At 28.9% G+C, this 16,411-nt stretch overlaps 2 protein-coding genes across 2 annotated transcripts; both read right to left on the reverse strand.

Annotated features, from left to right (window-relative positions):
- On the reverse strand, nucleotides 1-5,376 carry LOC116404785 (putative two-component response regulator ARR21). Its single transcript, XM_031888246.1, has 8 exons — nucleotides 5,235-5,376; nucleotides 3,736-3,888; nucleotides 3,255-3,467; nucleotides 2,959-3,035; nucleotides 1,754-2,434; nucleotides 1,066-1,098; nucleotides 412-525; nucleotides 1-57 (listed from the first exon to the last, which is right to left on the reverse strand). The coding sequence occupies exons 1-8, from the start codon at nucleotides 5,374-5,376 to the stop codon at nucleotides 1-3; spliced, it is 1,470 nt and encodes a 489-aa protein (XP_031744106.1).
- A 3,732-nt stretch (nucleotides 5,377-9,108) lies between these two features.
- Nucleotides 9,109-15,410, reverse strand: LOC101220640 (ent-kaurenoic acid oxidase 1). Its single transcript, XM_011658410.2, has 8 exons — nucleotides 15,002-15,410; nucleotides 10,686-11,163; nucleotides 10,315-10,584; nucleotides 10,154-10,243; nucleotides 9,947-10,025; nucleotides 9,716-9,822; nucleotides 9,496-9,617; nucleotides 9,109-9,389 (listed from the first exon to the last, which is right to left on the reverse strand). Exons 1-8 carry the CDS (start codon nucleotides 15,214-15,216, stop codon nucleotides 9,296-9,298), a joined length of 1,455 nt encoding a protein of 484 aa, XP_011656712.1. The 5' UTR covers nucleotides 15,217-15,410; the 3' UTR covers nucleotides 9,109-9,295.
- Nucleotides 15,411-16,411: the final 1,001 nt, after the last annotated feature.

Consider the following 16,411-nt stretch of genomic DNA (forward strand, 5'->3'; position numbering starts at 1 on the left):
TTAGCCTTGTGCAGGGCTATCATTTTTTAGCAACGATGCCATGAATTCGTCCAAAACCTGCCATTGTACACTCAATTCATTAGTGGAAATTTCTACAAGTTAAAACCAATTATAATGATCGAAAGTCAAAATTTTCAGAAGGTCGTGTTACACAATTATCCATTTCTTGAATCAACTAGCCATCATTGTCACATATATTCAAAGTTATCAACAAAATGAAACCATAAATCATGAGATTATTTCAGAGTTTTGGATAAGATACTCTGAAAGTTTCAATGTAGCACAGTACACAATAAAATAAGTTGAATAGAAAACTATTTTTAAGTTGAAAAATCAAAATTAATTTGCTCATCGTTTAGTGATAATATATATATTAATGATGAAATTCTAGAATAATTAAGAAGGGTTTACCTGTTCATCAATGGATAAAGGATCAGTTGTTGGAGTTTCTTCAGCTGCTGTGGACACTATGTTGCACAACTGCTGGCTTTGGTCTTTCATGAAACCTCCATTAGGTTGCTGCTGCTGCAAATAATTAAATAACAATTAATCTCAACTACACTTACATAGTTTTATTACAATTAAGGTTTAAAGTAAATATAATTCTATTTCATTATTCCATAAAAAAACTTTAAATTAAAGTTTGTTTCATTTTCATCTTTAAAAGACAAAAAAGTGAAATGCCTAAGAAATTGATTGGAGTTTTGAGTTTTCTTCTTTTTGTTGACTTTTTCTCTCTCTCTCTCTCTCTAAATTATTGGCTAATTCACTAAGTATGTGCCACGTAAGAGTATATAATTAATCAATTTTTAACATTTTTCAATAGTGAGATCTTAAATTGAAATTTTGTTTTTTAATTAACAAAAAACTTTAATCTAAATTGACAAGTTTTAGTATATTTCAAAGGATTAAACTGAGTTTTTTCAAAACCATGTGAACTATATATATATATATATTGAAAAGGAAATAATTGTCAACACATATTTATCCTATATATATAGTTCTTCTATACATTATATATTGAGAAAGTATGGAAAGTTAAGTTTTTGAGATTTCATCACTTACTTGTTGATGGAATATTGAATTATCAACAGGGTTCTGCAAGGGAACATAGAAAAAGAAAAATTAAGAAATCAGAATCTGCTTTGGCTCCTATCCTAATTTTACAAATGAAACCAATTGCACTACTATATATATATATATGTGGGTATTATATAACAAAAAAAAAAAAAAAAAAAAAATATATATATATATATAACGAAATGTATGAGTGAATTAAAGATTCTTTTGTTCATAGAATTGTAGGCTCTATTGCTCATAGACTTTGAATGTATCGTACTTTCTAGAAAATAACTAACAGTATTATAGGTTTTTTTTCTCAACAAAATGTAAAGGAAAATTGTTTTAAATGAAAAAAAATAGTTGAAATATATTTATAAATATAACGAAATTTTTACTTCCTACCTACAATAAAGCCTAGAAGATTCACATAATAGATGTTTATTACAGTCTATAACTACCACTAATAAAAATTAAAATTTTACTATATTTATAAATAACTTGCGTTCATTTTGCTATATTTGAAAACATTACTATCTAAAGAGGGAAGGAGCCAATCCTTCTAACAAACCATTCACCATTGTATTTGGTTAAACACTATAGATTTAGCTTAATTTTGAAATTAAACACACCAACAAAGGCACAAAAGAAATTAAATATCTAAAGAGGGAAGGTTTGACTCTTCGTAGCATACCTTATTACCAAGAGGATGACTTGAATGCCTCATTGTGATTTGAGAATCCCCACCAAAGTTGACACCATTATTATTACACATCAACCCCCAATTGTAACTGTTATGACTCCCACCAAATCCAATACCATATTGACCAAACTCACCATTTCCATCAAATCCATTTGAAGGAATCCCCATCTGAGTTGCCATCGGAACTCCCTCGCCAAAGCCGACCGGGAACTTGTTGTAGTTGTTATAGCCACAGAAGCTTGAACAACCTAGATAAGAAGGATCCTCAAGGTGATTCAAATTTGGGAACTGAGCACCACTGTGGTTGAAAGCTTGAGCATTGTAATTTTGGTTCGTTATTGGCAATGGACAACCGGTGAAGTTGGTCATAAAACTTGTTGGGTTCCCTAGACCGTAGTAGGGCAAGTGGTATGCCTCGAAACTCGATGGTTTACGCTTGGAGTGACCGTCGCCATTGTTAGGGTTTAATGAACAAGTTTGATGGATAGGAATTAAAGGATGGATATTAGGGTTTTGAGAAGGATTGAGATGGGAGTTTCCTTTTTGTTGGACATTTTGTAACATGAATGAAGCATGTTGGGAGAGGAATTTTGACCACAGGATTTCTTCAGTTGTCTTGGTTGGTGCAATCATGCATCTTTCTGAAACTTTTCTAAGGAAGATTCTATATTTCTGCTTTGAAACAATTAGAGCATACAGCTTAAACATGGAGCATGGAATGTGAAGAAATTAATAGAAGGTAAAGATGGAATTATTTAATATAAGTTTAATGTAATTAAGAATCTCTCTTCTAGTTGACTTTGGTATTTTTCTTCCCAGATTAAGAGATTAGCTATTAATAATTTCCCATATTTGCAACATTTTCAAAAACTTGACTTATTAAGAAGAAATTAAAATCAAATTTCCCTTTCATGAATTTTTATTAGAGTCTCATATATATTGGAGTTTTTTAAATTTTGTTTCACCATAATCAAACATTAAAAATTAAAAGAACGATATATTAGACATTATCAAAGTCGAGATATCTATTAGACATGAAATTGAGATTTCATCTATTAGACATGAAATTGAGATTTCATTGACTCAACTTGTAAGTTAAGACTCCAAATTTCATAAATAAAATAAAATGTATAAAATTAAACAATTTAACACATCATATGAATTTAGGATGATAATAATAATGATAAAAAAAGAACCTGCAAATGACTAGCAACATTTTCCCTTGTCAAACCAGGCACATTCATGACTTCAAGGATTTTCTTTGGAACAGCTCCTGCAAATTTATCAAGTTAAATTAGACTAATCACATATATAATAATATATATATACCTTATTGTAAATGCGTTTAAGAGTCAAAATCACTCACAAATAATGATACAAATTGACGATTTTCATACCATCAAAATTTTGACGGATCAAAATCGTTTCGAAACAACACACATTTGAAAAGAATAAAAAAATAATATAATGCACATTGAGATGATGTTCTTACTGTCCAAGCCAATGAAATGAACAGCTTGCAAGAATCTATATTGAAGGAAATCTGTCCAAACCACCTTTGGTTTTTTTCTTGTAGACTTCACTTCCTTTTTACCATTTGATTTCTCTTGATCCTTTTCTATTGAACTCTTCTTCTTCTTCCTTTCTGACGATATTACTTCATTTGAACCTGAGACCGAGTGCGTTTCAAATGCTTGAAGCTTGCCTTCGCCATAATTGGTGCTTATTGTCTCTTCAATAGTCAAGCTAGGGTTTGGTTTACTTTGTGATTTGGTGGTTATGGAAAATTGCCAAATGTTTTTTAGGTCATTTTGAAAGAAGGGTTTCACTAAGTAGAGTGCAACCCCTTCTTGTATCGCCCTATACATGATGCTTTCTTCATTGTCGGTCGAAATCACTGCTTTTTCAAATTTGATATTTGAGTGAATCATTCAAACAAAAATTTAAAGGCAAAAAAGTTAAAAAACACTTACTAATCACAGGAAGCTTGAATTCATCATTTACTCTCTTTGTTAACTCCAAACCATTCATCTTTGACATATGGAGAGCTGTCACAATGAGATCAAAAGATTGTTTTCCCGCCCGAAGCGTGGACAAAGCTTGAACCGGGTCGACAAATGAAGCAACTGAAATTTAATTTGGAAAAAGAAAATTTATTAAAGTAAACTTAGATGTCTGGTACACCTATGTTCTCATTTATCCTTTAGTTTCTTCCTAAAAAAAACAATTGAACTCTGTTTATATATATACTAGGAAAAAAGGGCATAGGCAAGATTTGAGAATGTGTGCAAATTTTTCCTTTTTGTGGCAATATACAAATTTCCTAATTGCGTGAGTGAGTTTGAAGGTTGGTGTTGGTGTTGGTGTTAAGATTGTGTCAAACTTGGTTGAGAGGATCGAATACATCTTTTTATTCCAATCCCCACGTATGATTTGTTAAAAGAAAAAGAATGTGCAATATATATATATATATATATATATATATATATATATATGTAGTTTATAAATAATTAACTATATCAACCAGGAAAAATGAAGACAATGATAAATATATAGTATAATATATATGTTATGGTTGTTTCAAAGAGAAAAATTAAGTTGGTTAAATGCTTACTAAAAATGAAAAAGAAAGGAATATTATATACATGGTAGCCTGCAATTAGAAAACAATTCTATGTGTAATTGTGAAACAAAAGCTATACATCTCTTGATCATCTTCATCATCACTTTAAGCTGTCATTATATATACAATATTAACATTAAGTTTATTATTTAAAAAAAAAAATTATATTTGAAAGTTAACTGATTTCTAATCAATTTTCTATTCTAAATATAAATACATATATTTTCTAAAGTGATTTGCTAGCTAGGGTTTGATAAATTATACTCAAAATGCACAAAATTGTATCTATGAAGGGAAATGATTTGTGGGAAATTCATTAAAATGAGTAAATTACTCAAAAAAAAAGGGTCTTGGTGTGTCTTATGATGTAAAAAGATCTAGGAGTTGGATTTGATCCAATCTAAGCAATAATTTCTTCACCAAAAAGAGATATTTCATTTTTGTTAGCTCTACTTTAAATTATAATGATCATATCTACGTTTATATTCGTCGATACTCGCACGTGTTTATGTGCTATGTATCGAAAAAAAGGGAAGAATAACATAAAAGACACACCGACAAAGATATATTGTTTTTAATATTGATTGTCTCAATTACAGAAAGAGAAAAAGAAAAAAAGAATTCAACCTTGAAATTCAAGATACCAACCTAACAAAGAGGAGAATTAGGGATCACCAATATTCCAAAAACTTGGTTCTACCTTCAATTCTTCCAATTCTTTTTTCTTTCTTAGATTAAAAACATTTTTTCTTACCTAAAAAAACATGGCAAGACAAAAATATAGAAACACAAAACAAGAAGAGGGGAATTTAAAACCTAATAGTATTTCTGTTTTTGTTTTGCTTTTACCTTGATAGTTCAAAGTTTTGAGCAAGTTTGAGAGGACAGCAAGAGAAATAGCATCATCATCAACAACCATAACATGAATGGTGAGAGGATCAGGAATTGCAATTATGTTATTGGAAGCTTCAACTTCTTGCTGACAATCCATGGTTGTGTTCTTGATATCAGAGCTTTTCTGAAAAAACTATAATAAGGCTTTTTCTTTCTTTTTTGAGGAAAATCACTTCGAGCTTTGTTCAGTTTCTGAACAAAGATAAAACAGATCAGAGCACAAAGGAAAGGGAGATTAAAAAGGAGAGAGAAGAGAGAAAGAGAGAGAGAATGAGAAAGAGAGTGAATAAAATGTTTTGTAAAAGAAAAAACCCCCTTTGAACCATTTTTAAAAAATGGTAATAAATTTGTGGCAAAATCTAGGTTAAAAAAAAAAAAGAAATTGAATGCAAATTACCAAAGCTTAAGAGGTTCCTAAACAGTTAATCTAAAATGTATATCATCTTTCATCACAAAATAACTTAATTAAATTAAACCATTCAATTGTTCATACGAAAAAGATAAGGTGTATTATATATATTCTTTTTTCGTGCGAACATACAAGTATTAATGCATCAAATTCTAACGTAACTCCATAGCTAAGTGTGTTAGACGAAAATGACCACTTGAAAAATCTCCGTATTGCACCCTTTTGAAAGCCATGCATTATCGTGTTCTTTCTTTTAGGTTAAAAGCATACTACTATATATATATTTTTTAAAAAGTAACATTTTTATTTTTGTTCCTGCTATTTCTAGTCCCACTGTTTTGGTATAAATTTCTTAAAGCTTTTAATGAGGATAATTTTGATACTAATTTGTGGTAGTAATGTGACAACTCTGAATTTAGTGTCCAAAATGCAAGTCTTACCATCTTTATAATATCATGTGAATTATTATGGAGAATAAGTATTATTATTTTTATTTTTATTAAAAAAAAGGTGTATTTTACTCAATTTTTTATAAACAAATATGAAAAAGAATTGAACAAGTTACCAATCTAATGACACTTACTTTCAGGTATAGTAGAGAATAGAGTGATCACTTACCAATGGATATTAATAAATTATTATAATTTACATTTAATATATCATTTAAATTCCTTTATTAATTACATTTAATTAATTATTGTTCTTTAAAATAATCCTCCTAAGAACTTAAAATTAATTAATTTTTAAGCATTCATCCTAGTTAGAATTTTATCAAACCCATTTGAAATAGTTACTGAGATTTTGATCAAACTATATGGTTGAATTTTTTTTAATCATAAAGATCAAGTTTTAGCTTGAATTTTAAGAACAAATCCTCAATTTAAGTTGAAAAAAATTAAAGCCTATGATTTATATAGAGCATGAATATAAAAGGAGTTTTTCTTTTCTTTTCTTTCGAAATGATATCAATGAAAAAACATGGATTTCTTGTTTCCTTACACAATTATCTTTGATTAATTTCATGTTATATGTATTGAAAGGTCATTTTGAATTCAAAAGTGATCTTTTTGGCTATATATAATGAAGTATATATCTTTTTCTTTTCTTTTTTTTAAGAAAAAAGAAAGAAAGAAAAAGTAATATTTATGTAGTCTTGCATTATACATTATACATTATTATTTTTTTTTTTAAAAGGTCATGAACCAAGTTTAAGGGGAAAAAGAATTGATCTCTTGGATTTTCTTGTTTTTGGGTTTCATCAAGGATCAAACTCACACTTTTATTAATAGGTAAGCAATGATGAAATCAAGAAACAAGCAGACCATTTTGATTGACTGAATTATTTTAAATACTTCCAACTCAAATTCAAACAAACCCTAAAAATGGTATAAACACTTTAACTTCTCCCTCAAACAAACAAAAAAAATATATATATTAATAAGAAGAAAAACAATTAATACTAAACAGGGTGCTGCTCAACAACCTTCATCAAATATATTTGAGTTTTTTGGGTGTATATACACACATACTAAACATGAAGGGAAAAAACACATGCAAACCATTTCTTAAAAAGAAAGGAACACCTTAGTTGGTAGGTTTTTTTTTAAAGGTAAAGAGATTTGAACTTTTAATCTTTTGATATACATATGATTTAATTAGCTGAAATATAGAACTATATTTATATATATATATATATGTAGAAATCCTTCTTTCTCACTGCTAGCTGCATGTTGAACTAACCCAGAAGAGAAATCAATTCAATGTGCGAAGATGGAATAAAAAATGAAAGGGATCAAAACAAAAAAGAAGGTTATATGAGAGTTAGTGAATTGTTAATCCAAGAAGCTGAAAAGCATAAATGAGAAATATAAGCGTTATGAAAAGATGATATCACTATTCTTACAAAGAAACAACCAATGGTCTGAACCACAGCCTCAGTAAATGGCTACTTGTTCTGCATGCAAATAGCCAGTTTGGACAAAGACAAGATTTTACAACAAGACAAAGACTTTCACATTTCTAATACCAAGAAAACAACATCTAATTAAGCTAAGGTTTTAGACCAAAGAAAAAATAAAACCCACAGTTGTGTAAATAAGGCAGATATTAATTATTAAAGAAAAATTGAGTGGGTTGAAAAGAAAAGGAAAAGGAAAAGAGGGATTAAAGTTAGGATTCCCTTCCATTTGTCTTAATACAAATAAGAGTAATTATGACATTATAAACATGCAAAAGCAAGGATTTAAAAAGTATTGGAATATCTTGAATAGTATGCATGTTGTTTAACGCTGTCAATGATCAAACGTGGATTTCGTCAACACTCTAGCATATTACTTGTTATTCTTCCTCTAACAATAAGTTGATTGCTTCCCATGTTTGTAGATGTAGCAAACATACTGTTAATGAATTAAGTATGTAAATGTCTCTCACTATATATATATCATTTTCTTCTATGTTTTTTTTTTTGTATGATGTTTTGTATTTTTTAGTTTCAAAATTGTTGTGTTTTTGAAGTCGAAGTTACACACATAGATTCCATTTGTGTTCAGTAGATTATTGAAAAATATGTGTTTTCTCTTTGATTGGAAGGATAAGACAAGTATACAACGAGAGAATGAGAGAGTGAGAGAATGAGACAAACTTTTTTCCCTACAATGAGAGAATGCTTTTTAAAACTGACTTGGGATTCATAATATTATGTATGCTTTCACACACTAGCTCAAAATGAAAACATCGTGATGAAACCTATAAGTGTCATCACCTATGTGTTAGAGTGTTGATACATAACATTATTAAGTTTATCCTAAAAGTTTTCATCAATTTTGCTCGTAGATTGACCAATGTACGTTTTGACTTGTATTATTAGAGGTATAGGAGGTCTTGAATTTCGAACTATTGTTATGAAGTTATTTTACCTCCTAAGTAGCAATGAACTCCACCTATCAAACTATCAACCAATTTTTAAGATGCAAGTGAAGAAAATTTACTAAAACCTATCAATATTTATGAATTAACTCTAAGGAAAAGAAGCAACAATCTTCTTGTAAGTTAAACAACATATGGAGTGCACTAAAGCCCTTGTAATTCTCTCTTGTGATTACGCAAAACACTTGTAGAGATTTAAGGTAGGATGATGTTATAGATACATCGAACTAGTTGAGATAAAAAGAAATTGATGAGTGATATTCAAAGTATTAAATCGATTGGATCACACCTTTTCGTTTTTGGCCCAATTGAACTTTTTTCCCCCTATTTGTGGCCCGCTTTTCCAAGTTTTTTTCATGCACCCTTAGGTCCATGCTTTAGATGTGAAAAGTAATTAAATGTTGAGATTAAGTAAATTTTTAAAATTTGAGATTGAATTGACCATAATCTTGAATATGGCTAACTGGCAAACAGAAGAGTTGTGAGAATGATCAGTTGATTAATAATAAAAACCTTGGATTATATATATATAATAAGTTTCATACACTATATATATTCATACATTTAGATACCATTAACAATAACAGAGAATTAAAAACACAAACTATATTATTAGTTGACTCAAAAAATAATCTCTATATTTCAACCAACATCTTTTCATTTCATCCCAAATTGCTTCAAGCTAAACAAGTCTTTTGATCCTTCCCAAACAGTTATCTTCAGGTTTTGAATGTGGTAGATACCTAATTGGACTTTCTGGATTAACCCTTTCCAACCTGACCACAAAAACAACCCGATTCAGTATATCCTCGTTTCGTCGGGAAAATAAGTCAAAAAGAATAAAAAAATTAATTAAATTTGATTAAGAGAGCTTGATCTCACTTATAATTGAGGAGAAAATAATGGAGAAAGACAGAGATTTCAAGTTTTGCAAGATCGTTTCCGGGACACAATCTACTTCCTGCTCCAAATGGGAGAAAGCTTCCTGCTTTTGGTATGAAATCCTGAACGTTCACATTACGTATATTAGTGAGATTACATGTCTATATGCTTAAAAAAAAAAAAAGAGTAGTGAATTATGTAAATATGTGTTTGTTCTTACGTCCCATCTTGAAGGATTAAATTCTCTCGGGTCTGGATAAGTTTCAGAATCGAAGTGAACACTTCTAAACCAAACTAGAACTTTCCAACCTTTTGGAATGGTATAGCCTACATTGAAAAGAAAAGAGAGAAGGCTATTACTTAATTTATAAGCTATATATGTACAAATAATGGATAATACCATATGATATGATAAAGATAAAGTTTGGACATGAAAATGAATGGAACTAACCACTAATTTTAACATCATGCTTTGCCTCTCGAAAGACAGTGAGTGAGAATGTTACCACTCGTAGTGTTTCATCGATCACCTACAAAAATTTACACCATTTATCATAAACGTTGATAGTTCAACTTTTGGTTTTGATTAGTAAATAATTTAAGAGTAGTTTTGTAAAAAAAATAAAAGGTAACAAATTAAACATATATATATGTATACCTTTGAAAGATAGGGCATTTGTCGAACTTCCTTGAGAGTTAAACCCTTCTGCCCCACAGGTCGTTTTTTTATCATCTCTTCTTGCTCGGCCTAATTTTTTCTTTTCAAAGTTAGATCATATATTTATATATTTTTGGCTTAAATTATATATACTTAATTACCTTGGCCTTTTGAAGAAAATGGGGATGTTGTTGTAAGAAAATGGTAGCCCACATCATAGTATGACCTGAAGATTCATGGCCTGCATTCAAATACATTATCAAGACATCAATTATTTCTTCATCACTTAGCCTTCTTCCATCTTCATCTTCAGCTTCTAGCAAAGCATCCAGCATATCTCTTTTCATTGTTTTTGAATTCTCCTTCCTCTCTCTTTCCATCCTTCTCCCTCTCACAATTGATCCAAATGTTGCCTCAAGATTTTTTCGTGCCTAGTAATTAAGTTACAAGTTTAGTGTTACCTTGAGTATTAGTCTCAGAAAAATTTAGAAAGTTCATAAACTAAACCGAATAATTTGCATATATGTCTGACCTTGAGTGCTTTATAGTAAGCAAAACCAGGAATGTTGATGGCCATAGCTCTGACTCCAAGATTAAGCATCGTGTACTCTCTCTCCAAAGCCTCCATTATTGTCTCACTTTCAGAGCTAAGAAATATATACATAATGATCTTAAAGGTAAGCTTTCTGAGCTCTGTTAAGAACTCTATTTCTCCCATATTACCCCATTTGTCCAAGGAAGAAACCACAATCTTTTCTATGTAAGTGAGGTAGGTGGCCAAAGCGTCGTAACCGTTGACCGGAGCAGCGGTTATACGGCGGAGCCGCTTGTGTTCTTGGTTAGAAATGCCAATGAAAGAGTTTTCCCCTATGAGTTTCATGGTGGAAGGAGGCCATCCTGAGCCAAAAGCTTCATCATCATTCAAAACTCTTTTACATGCTTCTGCTGAAGTTACAATCACACTTGGACTTCCAAACATGAAGGCTTTGTACATTCCTGTATTTCCATACCTAAAACAAAAGAAATACACAAACGTATATTTCAAATTTGTTCCGTTCTAGTCTCTAAACGTTTATATGATCTTTTCTATTTAACCATTTATTTTAATCGTCTCTAAAAACAAAGATTTTGAATTGATGTTACGTTACTTTAATTTTCTGCACTAAATTTTTGTTTTACTCTATTTTGGTCATCTTCAAGTATGAATCAAAATGTTTTGAGACAAAAACGAAAAACAAAGAAATTCATGAACATTTCAAAAGTTCAATAACAAAAATAAGTATCCTCATGGTATTATCTAAACTTGCTTTTTGGGGTGTACTACCGAAAACATCTCTAAACTTGATTGACTCATGCGTAGTATCTTCATCATACCCTAATTCAAAAGGGATGCAAGGACTAACTTAAGATTTAAAATATGTTTTTAGTAAAAAGAAAAATACTAACATCGAGAAAGTTCATTGTCTCAATCTCTTCTCTTAAAGACTAAATTGAAAGCTTAAGAATCTAACTAGGCTATAAACATTTACAAAGTGAAAAATGTTTTCTAGAAACCAATTTGAAAGTTCAATCACCATGTTAGACACTCACTAAAGTTTTGAAACAAAAAAGTTTTGAAGACTAAATTTATAACTAACCCTCTTAAACATCAAACTAAAAAGATAACAAGAAGCATTAAAACTAGTGGAGTTGTACCATATATATATATATAAATAGAGAAAGTTAAAAAGAAAGGGAATAACAAGAAAAACAAAAGATTATGTTCATACAATAAAGAAAAGGTAAAAGAATCAAAATCTTCAGAGCACTGAGATTGAAAACAAAAACCACTTTGCAGACATTTCCAAATGCAAATAGACATCAAAGCATAGGCAATATAACACAACACACCATTTTAAATTTGGAACAAATTGAAAAGAGTGGTTTACACAAACTTGGGTACACCCACCAAACAAAATAAAGTAATTCATAAGTCATTATTATTTATCCCAACAAATCTTTTCCACAAATTTGAAAAAAGGTGTTTCACTTATTATTAGAAAACGACAAACACAAATAAATAAATAAATAAATAATCATAATCATAATCACAATAATACCAAAAAAAAAAAAAAGTTCAAAAAAAGAAATATATATTATTAAACGTTTTCTCAAATATTTCTTGGGGCGAGATGGCAAAGTTAGGTTTACCCGAAACGATACTCCTTGGAGAACCGAAACCGAAACCGACGCAGCAAAGCTTTGTCTCATAGCTCCGATTAAATATATCTTTTACACTTTTCTTCTTCTTCTCTATAATTTCACATTGGTGCTTATCATTAGCTATTCTCTCATTTAGTCCTTCACAATTTTACCAATTATTTTAAGTGGTTGGGATTCTATTATAAGTAGCTTCATCTATCCCTAAACTTAAACTAGAATGTGTTTTGAATCTGAATCTTAGGAGCTATTTGTTTGAGAGCCATTAAAAGCGTTTTAAGGTCATTAAGAAGGTGTTTCTAAAACCCATATACCAATATGAGCTAAGTTTGTGATTCTTATGGGTTTCACGTAAGCAGTAACGATATAAATTATCTGAAACATATTTAGATAAAAATAATAAAAGTAGAGTAGGATTGGCCTAACCGCGACGGCAATAGAGACGAAATGACCGTTTTGAATAAAGAGATGTATTTTTGCCATGCCGCTCTGATTTTCCAATGACTTTTACAACTATGGATTTTTCTTCTCCCTCTTATTTTATTTTTTCATTCTTTTTTTACGTAATTTTTAATAATATATATGTTTTTAAAAATTGTTTGTAATAATATCATTTCTAGTTTGATTATAATTTAAAAGTAAAATGAAAAATTAATATATATATATATATATATATATTAATTATAGAAAATTGCTAAATTAATAAATTTACTTTTGAATTTTTCTTTAAAAAAACTTCTATAATACACGTAAAAAATATCCTCGTTGAGAATTCAAACTACAAACCTCGTAAATCTAAAACATATTAGGAAAATTCAAAATTTTCTTTTACAAAAGTACTAGAGAGTATATTAAATACTTTTTATAAAGATTCAAAGTTTATTATAGTAACTATTGGAGACATCGATAGAAACTTATCAATATCTATTAATATTTGTTATCAATAGAATCTAAAATTTTTACTATATTTTGTGAATATTTTTGTTTATTTTGTTATATTTAAAAGTGTCTTCCAATAAATGAAGTTGTTTTTGTAACTTCTATGGACAATTATTTTTTCTCAATCTTATAGAGATATGAATTAAAATGAGAAGGCTTTCTAAAGTGCATAAAGTTGCTGTCACAATATATATTCTATATATTATTTAGGATCCTTATCATTTCCATGAAAACCTTTTTAAAGTTGACTATAAGAAATAAAATACTAATTTTCTAAGAAAATGGTAAAAAATTACAAAATGAACTAAATATTAATTTTTGTCTTAAAATGTAAATAATTAATTTTCTTATCATTTTCTTTTTTAAAAAAGACCTTTCTTTTCTATCCTAAAAAGGAGTTTTCATTGGAATGGTAGTGTTCAATATAATAGAGTACTAGGTTTTCTTCTTTTAAATAAATAAAGTACTAGGTTTAACAAAGGTGTGTATTTTATTTCTTTCTAGTTTTTATTTAATCTCTACAATTCAAAATAATATTTTAATTTTATCGATAAAATTTTGAATTTTATTTCAATTTTATCCATGTTATTTTTATTAAATACTCACTAAAATTAAAGATGTATTAATGTTATATTAATTAATTAAAAATAAAGTAAAATGGTTACATTTTTTAATTTAAAATTTAAAATTTAAAAAGTGTGTTAAAGTTAAATCTTCTTTTATGGACTATTATTTATATCTAAAAAATATTAAAAGATGGGTCAAAATTTAAAAAAACAAAAAATAGATTTTTCAAAAGGTGGGATTAAGAAATAATTAATATTGTATAAAAGTTTGAATAAAATAAAATAAAATAAAATCATATCATATCTAATAGTTAAATTTAAAAATATTTGTCCTAATCTTAAACTACACTAATATATCTCATGAAAACTACTAGAGGGTCCACTCATAGAACTTCTATAGTATGTATTTTTTGAATCACTTTAGAAAACAAATCTAAGAAGTATGAAAACATATTGGACTTGATAGATTATTGTGTAACTAATCAAATTTGTCATTTAAATTTTTTTAAAGAAAATGCTAAATTGGAAAATAATCTTAAACAAAATTATCATTGACTATAGAAATAATAAAGGGTGTGGTACTCAAAACCACTAAAATCAAGAAAATAAAAGTAGATGATACCTCAAACAATAAAATTCAAACATTTAAAAGTACTATAATAGTCTAATGAACTTTTAATTTATGGTTCAATAAGTGGTGCATGTAGACTTATTTGACTATGTATAGACATATTTATATAGATAATGACCTATTAGAAATTGACACATTTAAGAAAAATTTAGGAATGAAAACTTTTTCGTACTAATAATTAATATGGCATCCAATGACTACCATGAGAGTAACGAAGATATACGAAGTTGGACAAACCTAAAGTATTATTATTTACTTAAAAGAAATTACTATGGCTACTTTTGATCATATATATATATATATATTTGCTTCAAACTTATTGTTCTGATATTGTGGTATCGTCTAAGAGATACGACAATGTCTTATTGGAATAAAAACAAAAACGTATTTTTTTTATTAAAAAGAAAAGAAGAACCATTTCTAGTATTATTAGTATAGCAAAATTTATAAACTCCATAGGTGCATATGAATAAAGAAAGAAAGAAAGAAAGAGACAAAGAGAGAGAGAGAGACCTGGAAAGGAAGGAGTCCATGAAAGAATCAGGATAAGGAGACTTGAAAGCTCTTAGAAAAGACCACATATTGCCAATGAAGGGCCAGCCGAGGTTGCCGGGCGGTAGGGCGAAGCGTTTCGAACCCAACTGGGCGGTTTCGTAGAGCAAGTGGTTTGCATTCTTGAGAAGCCAGAGGAGGAAGGGGATCACTGCCAGGAGCACTGCGGTGTACATTTTAGGGGAAGGCCGGGAAGGAGGAAGAGAAGGGTGAAGGTTGAAAGGGGATTGAGTTATGGGTTGATACTTATAATAATTATAAAAGAGAGAGAATTGGGAATTGAGAATTGAGAATTGAGAATTATATTTTGGGAGTTTTTTTGTTTTTGAGAAACTGTCGTTTAGTGAGTTGGAGTTTGATTCTTTGTATATTGCATTTTGTACAAAACATGTGAAAGGTAGAATGGATTTTGTTTTTGTGAAGTTTGGTGCTAAAACATTACAACCAATTACACCCCCATGCAACCCTTTTTTTTCCCCTTTTCGGTCCAATTTGGTCGTTTTCTAGTTACAATTACACTCTTAAATTGGTAAAATTCCCATCGTCAAACTTTCAATGACTTGAAATAGTTCGTATAATTTTTCAGTATACATATTTTAATTACCCTTTTTTATTTGAAGGATAAATTTGTTAGCCTCTTCTAGGATGTGTTGTTTTATTAATTAGTGTTTGGATTGTATCAAGGCTAATCTACGTTGTTCCTAAAAATAAATGCTAAACTTTTTACATCTTAGATATTTCTTAGGTTTGAGGTTCTTTTCTTACAATATTTTTTTTGGAGAAAGAAAAATCCTAACAATTTTATTTTGGTTGTTGAGTTGAAAATGGGACATCCCATGGTAAACATAACTTTAAATACATCAACCACATAACATATAAGTATTGACAACCACTAGATCGATCCATCATTAATTATTATTGTCTAGTCGTTATTTGTACTTGCTATCACACATGTATATCTGTTTATATAATTTATTTTGTAAAGTTCCTTTTGTTATTACTGAATAAAGATGTGTTTAATTAATTATAACATCACTATCTTAATTAAATTTGCCAATTGTATTGTTAAATCAATTTTGGAGGTTAATAGAGTTATGATAAGATTTGACACGTACATGGGTTCTTTTATTGATTAAATTAAATGTTATTTCATTTGTCTAATCAATGACAAACTTTATAATTTTTTATGTGCTTTTTCCAATTACTAAATAATTGAAAATACAATTAAAAATGAAAAACAAAAGTGGAAATGTTGTAATATGTGAGATATGAAGGATAGAACAAAGATGAGATCTAAAACGTAAAAAAGAATGATCATTGATAAAATTGATATTAGAAATTGAACTCAAAAACCCTAAATCAAACCCACAT

Source organism: Cucumis sativus, chromosome 6 (genome assembly GCF_000004075.3).
Source record: "Cucumis sativus cultivar 9930 chromosome 6, Cucumber_9930_V3, whole genome shotgun sequence".
Lineage (NCBI taxonomy): Eukaryota > Viridiplantae > Streptophyta > Magnoliopsida > Cucurbitales > Cucurbitaceae > Cucumis > Cucumis sativus.

What these genes read in the sequence shown, in the direction of transcription:
- LOC116404785 (XM_031888246.1), bottom strand. Translation starts at nt 5,376, where the DNA reads ATGGATTGTCAGCAAGAAGTTGAAGCTTCCAATAACATAATTGCAATT. An exon ending in CAAAACTTTGAACTATCAAG is followed by an intron (nt 3,889 to 5,234) that starts GTAAAAGCAAAA and finishes ATTAAATTTCAG; the next exon opens with TTGCTTCATTTGTCGACCCG. An exon ending in CTTTATCCATTGATGAACAG is followed by an intron (nt 58 to 411) that starts GTAAACCCTTCT and finishes GTACAATGGCAG; the next exon opens with GTTTTGGACGAATTCATGGC.
- LOC101220640 (XM_011658410.2), bottom strand. Translation starts at nt 15,216, where the DNA reads ATGTACACCGCAGTGCTCCTGGCAGTGATCCCCTTCCTCCTCTGGCTT. An exon ending in ATTTTCTTCAAAAGGCCAAG is followed by an intron (nt 10,244 to 10,314) that starts GTAATTAAGTAT and finishes AGAAAAAATTAG; the next exon opens with GCCGAGCAAGAAGAGATGAT. An exon ending in GCATGATGTTAAAATTAGTG is followed by an intron (nt 9,823 to 9,946) that starts GTTAGTTCCATT and finishes TTTTCAATGTAG; the next exon opens with GCTATACCATTCCAAAAGGT.